Source organism: Nymphaea colorata, chromosome 11 (assembly GCF_008831285.2).
Source record: "Nymphaea colorata isolate Beijing-Zhang1983 chromosome 11, ASM883128v2, whole genome shotgun sequence".
NCBI lineage: Eukaryota > Viridiplantae > Streptophyta > Magnoliopsida > Nymphaeales > Nymphaeaceae > Nymphaea > Nymphaea colorata.
The window spans coordinates 15,748,571-15,755,773 of NC_045148.1; the positions used below are offsets into that span (position 1 = coordinate 15,748,571).

At 37.3% G+C, this 7,203-nt stretch overlaps 1 protein-coding gene across 2 annotated transcripts; it reads right to left on the reverse strand.

The window, feature by feature from the left end:
- Positions 1 to 4,950, reverse strand: LOC116264863 (mannose-6-phosphate isomerase 2-like). Of its 2 annotated transcripts, XM_031645298.2 has the most exons (5): positions 4,416 to 4,950; positions 2,559 to 2,726; positions 1,523 to 1,732; positions 816 to 1,082; positions 1 to 616 (listed from the first exon to the last, which is right to left on the reverse strand). In XM_031645298.2, exons 1-5 carry the CDS (start codon positions 4,716 to 4,718, stop codon positions 251 to 253), a joined length of 1,314 nt encoding a protein of 437 aa, XP_031501158.1. In that variant the 5' UTR covers positions 4,719 to 4,950; the 3' UTR covers positions 1 to 250. The 2 variants fall into 2 exon arrangements, with proteins under 2 accessions (XP_031501158.1, XP_031501159.1); XM_031645299.2 differs by lacking the exon at positions 2,559 to 2,726.
- Between the last annotated feature and the right edge of the window lie 2,253 nt (positions 4,951 to 7,203).

Below are 7,203 nucleotides of genomic sequence, written 5' to 3' on the forward strand. Positions count from 1 at the left end.
TGAAAAAATGGAACTGTTGTTTGCATCTTTTATTGCTTCTCTTCTTCCCCTTTTGACAATAAATAACAAAAGAGTACGCAATATTAGAAAATCGTGGTAACATATCCACTACTTTGTTGTTTTACTTTTATCGCCGTATACATGACTATCATTATACATCTCACTTCAGGCTTATTGAATCTCTAAGATAAATAGCTCCTCGCGTGGGAGGACTGTAACATGCTTCTCTATATACTTATGAATTCTCCTCTCATACAAACCGACTGTTAACCACAGCTCTGCACAGTTGAAATGTACTAGACTTGTTATTCTCATTGGTATCATTATCCTTTGAGCTAGTCTCTGCACTATCAGCATTAGCAGTTAAAATGATCTCCATGCCAGCAGGAACAAGGAAAATATTTCCTGTTGTGAGCAAAATTTCATCCTCCAAACCGATCTTCATTGATCCATGGCCATCGAGGACAATGAAAATGGATGGCTTTTGGACTGCGCTGAAAGTTGTGGACCTTCCAGCTGGAAGGCAACACTGATCAACTTCAAACTCATCAAATGGCGGTTGATAACTCTTAGTGTATTCTGATACTTCAGCACCTTTCAGAATATTAGGATAACCCTGTCATCGCATTTAGAATTCGCAGGAGCTCATCAGTAACATCATACTATAAACATCGGTTCTCAATGGTTAAACAAAAATGTACTGAAGGTATGCAATACATGTAGGAGGCAGTATATGAATTAGTCACAGCTACAGTCAACATTTGTATGATTAAGAGGAAACTAATCATCTATAAGAACATTTGATATCACTTCACCTGCTTGTATGTAAGCATGGAACAAAGAGTCTCAACATCACGATATTTCGGTGTCAGACCAGCTCGAACAACATTATCTGATGTTGCCATGCACTCAACACAATCACCATAGATGTAAGCATGAGGTTCATTTGCATCCAGGTATAAAGCTTCACCAGGATTAAGCTTTACATAGTTCAGAAAGAAGGACGATAATACTCCAACATCATTGGGATATTGTTCTTCTAGCCGAAGAGCAAGCTGCTCTTTAGTTGTCAAGTGCCTGACCTATGAAGCAGAAAAAGTAGGCCACGAGTCAGGGAAGAAATGACACATATGCATGGATATTCCAGGACATTTCCTACACCTTAAACCTATGAGAACAACATGAAGGAGACACATATTCCCCTGCGAAACCAAACAAAACTGCAAATGTGGTATCTGCTAATACCAAAGACCCAGCATCCACTCATAGTAAAGTGGAAAATGAACATCCTATCCCAAAAGCTTCAGTAAACTTTTTCGTTTTTACCATTTGATGGAGAAAAGTATAATACCACAACAAGTAAAAAAAAAAAAAACACACTTGCTGATGCCTCAAAAAGTTGCCAAGGTTTTAATGTTCTCCAATGACTTATTTACAGAAACACAGTAATAAGATATTATGCAAATAATGAAGAGACTAGCTGTTTGGATATCAACCATGAAAATAAGGAACTTATTTATACCTGTTTTTCTTTAATCAAGCGGCTTTTCAACTCCAAGACTGTTTCAGAAACTGCATCCTGTTTTGCGGACATTAGTTGTGTAAAGACCGACTGCAGGGCAGCTTTGACATCCTTTGCATCACTACGATCAATGTTTAAAAGCTCCTCAACAGACTCCTTGCCAACCAAATTCACTATCTCGGGGAGACTACCAAGCACGCCCTTAAGCTCCTGAAAAATAACTAAATTGCACACGATCAGAGACTGAGAGAGAGATTATAAATTCAGATTGCTTGTTGAGCTTATGGTAAGGTACTTGACGAATTCTCCATTAGATAACATCCTCTGTGAAAATGAGCTCCAAAAATTTTGTTCTTAAATAGAATTTCTTTTATCCAGAAACTAAAATTGGAAAAAAGACATACAAACTTCTTTGTCCTTTACCAATCCTTCGTTTCTGAATTTGCATCAAATGCCATAATTCAAGATAAACACAATTCTGTATCTAACAAAAAATTAATAGTTACCTTGAATTTCCCCAAAATCACTTCTCCATTGATTTTCTTGTGGATATTGAGAGAAACCATATCAAACTCTTAGATTGTACAATGGCTATATCCTTTTGTTAATCCATCACCCTTACTAGTATCATCCAGTTAATAACCCCTTCTAAAGATCCTTGTTACTGCTATTCTGTTACTTGGAAAATTTTAAGTCAGGTACTTTGCCTAAACCACAACCTTCCTTGTCAATCACGACAGGTCAAATTAATCAGGTTTCATAAAATTAATCAAGTAACAAAAATTTTCAAAAAAAGACAAATGAATTTACGGTGCATCAACTGCTTATCAAATGATCAGCAAAAACAAGTTACAGTTAAACTTCTACTTGAAAATTTGAATTATAATATCAGAGAACAAAGCAGTATAGTGTTTAGAGATTCCAATAAAGCTTCATGACATCATTGCCATGAACCTACAAACTTAAAGTATTCAGCTAAGCAAATAACATTTATCTCAAAAAGTGAAGAGACAATGGTCATTCAACAACGAATTACCTCAAGATCAATAAAACCACATAAAGCTTCAAACTCAGTGAGTGCCAAAGCCATCTCAGGTTTGTGATTTGGGTCCTTATAAATATCTGGTCGCTCTTTATGCAAAACTGGAGCCAATTCCTTGTCTGGATGAGCTTGAATCGACAATGCTTTAGCAACTGAAAGAACCTAAAGAAACAGACAGAAAAGACTAATTTGAATTGGGTCTGGAGCTTTGAGAAAAAATAAAATATTCCAACTTATGTTTCAATAAAAAAGAGAATTTCCTGAGTACTAGTTACATGACAAACCCTTCAAAAGGATCGAAAAGGCAGCTTTCCAATTCCAAGGGACTCAGCTTCAAGAATGTAATAGACAGTAGAATCAAAGAAACAGCCAACGGAAGCATGTTGGAAAGCTGTAGGAATAACACCAGGATAACGTTCATAGAAAGGACTCAAAAGTGGAGATGACTCTAAAAAATGTAGTAGGGCATAGAGTCCCATATATTGATTCCCCTAGAGCATTGTCATATCTAACTTGGAATGGTGACCTTCCCTCTCTAGAGCACAGAAACCTAATTCAAATGTCAAAAGCCAAGTCATATCTACCAGTAACTCTTCAGATTGTGCAAAATTTCGCATCTCAAAATGTCAGTGGTGCAATTAGTATCTAAAGAGCAGCTAGGATACGAAGTTTGTTCTGCTTGTAGGGTGGACTACAATCGAGTCACATTCATCTAATGGATCAGTTTCACAACGCCAAGTGGGGATTTCAACACACGCTGCTGAACTGCCTTTACTCCTCGGAAGTGACCATTTGCTGCTTGTTTCATCATGAAGCATTTTTATTATACTCAGAATGCCAACGTTCCTCACATATGTCATTGAAATTATAATTGTTTATTAGAAGATTGATGGAATGCAACTGAAGGAATCATTTCAAAAGGAAAGTATCATAAGTCAAACAATAAGAAAGTTCCCAAGAGATCAAACTCTGTACATTTAGCAAATACACATTTGAACCCTCGAGCATGTCTTATCTAGTTGCAGTATTTTGGCAGGTGCTGGACAACATATATTTGAAGCCATTGAGAAACCAGCTTAACATAGTAGGCAAACGTGTGCTCCACTAGATAAAACATGCAGGTCATATCTATGGGGTCCGATCTACAAAAAGAAAGGAAAAGATATTCGATACCATTTAGCTAGAAATCACGGGAACAAGTTTATCCACTCAAACGAACAACACAGATTCGTTAATTATGGTTTGAATGTTCTTCCATAAGAAGGAGCATTATCTAGAGAAAAAAGTTACTTCCCGTAAAAAAAAAAGGAGAAACAGATCAAACAAACAACTAAAGTTACTAGAAATCCCAAACCTTAGTAAAGGAAGACTGTCTTCGATAACGATATTGAACTTTCTGGAAAGTAAAACGGAACGACAGAAACTGAGCAAGGATTTAGTAGAAAAAATTAGTTGGATTGGGTTGATGATTTTTATATTCAGTTCTAACCAGTACAATCGACGGAAAAAGAGATCATGAAAAACGCAACCTCAATTTATCATCAACAGCCTCAATTTCAACAAATTATTATTTTTGTCAACGCTACTCTATTATCACAATTATAACAATCATGCATTTATTCGTCATAGACCGTTACCGTTTTTATTAATACCACCACAATTCTTCGTTTTATCAAGAAACCGAAAAACCAAAAAGCAATTCTTCGTTTCACCAAAAACGAAAAAATCTCATTACTGATATTACCACCACTCCTCAATGTCCACTGTAAAAACTAACAAAAAGGTGTTTCAGAAATGTTGAAACAATCAACAAGTCCAGAGCGAGAGAGAAAAAAGGAAGCAAAGACGCACCTTGAACAAGAAAGGCAGGTCCGTCCCCCACCTCTGGACCACCCTGTCCCCGAGAACTTCCGGATTCTGCGACAACCACTCCTTCAATGGGAGAAGCTTCGAGTCAGGGCTGCTACCGGAAAACAACACCAGAGAGGGCCCGGAGTCGTGGGTACCCATCCACAGCTCTGCATACGGCTTGTCTTCAACTGGGCAGCCGGAGTTTCGAGAGAAGATCCTCGCTGCCGCGCTCTCCTCCCCTCTCTTTCCCCACTCGTACTTCTGCACGGCGCATTTCAAGAACACCGGCTTCAATGGCTTCATCTCCGCCCGTCCTCCTCCTCCGCCAGATATAAAGATAAGGTACAGATATATAGAAGGACGGACAGAGATTTGAAGAGAGCAAGGAAAGAGAGCTTGATGAACCTCCTCCCTCGAGAGCTGGAGAGACCGCTTTATTCTTCTCGTTCTTCTTCCTTCTTTTTCTTCACAAGGAAGAGAGAGAGGGAGGGAGAGATGTGGCGTTTCTCCGGCTGCCCGTTTGAGTTCCCCAACTGGCAACTGTCAAAAAAGGTCAAGAAAAAGGCACGCTCTCAGATCTTCGCGCACACGTTTTGGATCGCAAAAAAAGTGGGCCCGACCTCATAGTTGACAACTGGATCCGGTATTAGACCTCAATTTGGATCTTGTCAACGGGCCTGACGGCTGGTAGAGAAATTGCCAGAAATTTTCTTCTTACACTACACTGTTAAAAAGTTTGACGACGGGTTTGGCAGGTTGCTTTAGAATCTCCTATTTTTTAACTTTTGGAAAAATTAAACAGTTTGATTTCTTATTTTCCAAAAAGTGCAGAATAAAATCTAAAAAACCTGAAAACAAGACGCACTTTTTTTTCTTGAGCATGAATTGGATTCAAATTCGTAAAACTGAATCCAAGTTTTTACATGGGTCTGTTTGTTGAGGAATTGTTCTTCCCAGCAGCCGCTGACATTTGGAAGCCGTCTTTTAATCTTTATTGAATTAGTACTTTTATGGCTGCACATCGAGCCAATGCGCGGGTCCGGATAATATGAAAAAGAAGAATTTATTCAATGTTCCAAGAATCAGTTCCACTTCCACCGAATAAATAAATGCTGGGGTGGAGGGAGGAGGTCACCTAGGCCATGGTCTCACCCCAAGCAAATGAAAAAAAAATACAGTATAAAAATTGATTTTTTTTTGTTTTTATGTATTTTTTGAATATAAGTTCAGTTATACCCAAATCCAACTCAATAAACTCAACTCTCATTTGGCCAGCTTTGAAAAAAATTCTGAACAAATGTCAACGTCGTTCAGAAAACGCAGCGTGGCCGCTTTTGGAGACTTGAAGGAAGAAAGAGTAAAGCAAAGAAAGAAACCTAAATCTGAGTGCCCAACTGACTTTGTTTTCTAGCTATCCATGACCTCATCTCCTCAGAAAATGACCCCCACTCTCTATTCTTGATCTATTTATTTATTCTCCATCAATTTGAATAAGGCATCAAAAGCATGATTGATGCATGGGAAAAAGTAGGGACTTGGGATCTTCTTTCAAAAGAAAGATAAGATAAAAAAAATAATGAACAAACACATTTATTTTACAGTCAACGCATGATTTCAAGAATTCCAAATGGGCTAGTTGAATGTTGGATTATTTTTCATAGATAATATTGATGCATGCCTAGTTCTGATGATTTAAAAGCTAATAACATATACGAAACCAACTTGATTGATGCCACTCTCGAATTCAATTATGTAAACAAGAACCGAAAATGTTTTCAACACCACAAAGATTTTGACTATATATATATATGTATATGATATAAAGTTTGTGAAATAAAGAGAGTTAATGTTTTTGTCTTGTGCTCATATGCAATGTTAGAAGAAATTAATGCAAAGAATAATAATAAATGAGAATAAATGGACAGCGACAGGAAGGTCAGTCTCTAGTTGGTGCGCACTCATCTGCCGATTCTTTTCACAGATCTTTCATTAATCAACATGGTGAGTTTACTCGAATGGATTAAGAACTAAAAATTTTGCTATGTAAATTTTTAGTTGAAGAGAGCACCGATATGCAAATACATAGACTTGTTTGTGTGTGTTTGAAAAGTTGAGAGGCATGTGCCTCCCTGGTTATGTGACGGGGCCATTTACATGTTGCCAGCTTTTCAAGCAGTTGACCCCACTCTACTTTAATTTATTAGCAAGTTTATAAAGTCATAAAGCTAAATGATATATATTTTATATTTTCTCATATTTAAAATTGTTTTTTATAAATTTTAATATAACGTTATATTTCCATAATCAAGACATTGGATTTTTTTTTTACATGATTCTCGTCAATATGACGGCTCTTTACTCAAAAATTGAGGGGAAACATGTGAACTTTTAAAAATTGAGCGGTGATCTGATATTTAAATAGAACCTGTGTGCTCGTTTTCTTGGGCCTTCATCTTCTCAAGTGTAAACTTTGGAATCAAGCATCAATATTAAAAATTTCATGGCTGTTCAACATTTTGTGGCAAATCTTGCTTCAAACTCTAGGAAACAGGAACTCTGGCGTTCTAAGGAGACCAAAAAATTTCCATTCCGGCGAGCCCGTGCACCTTGTTTGGTTTCTAATGCGGAGATTTGACTTGACATTGGGAGTACATGTATGATCTGCCCCAGGTCGGCCTCCTTTTTTTTTTCCCTTGAAAATGAATCCTCGCTTACCTTTTCAGATGATAATTGGATACTGAATTTTTCTAATCCACGCGTAAGATTAATGTATGTAAAAGTCAAGGAA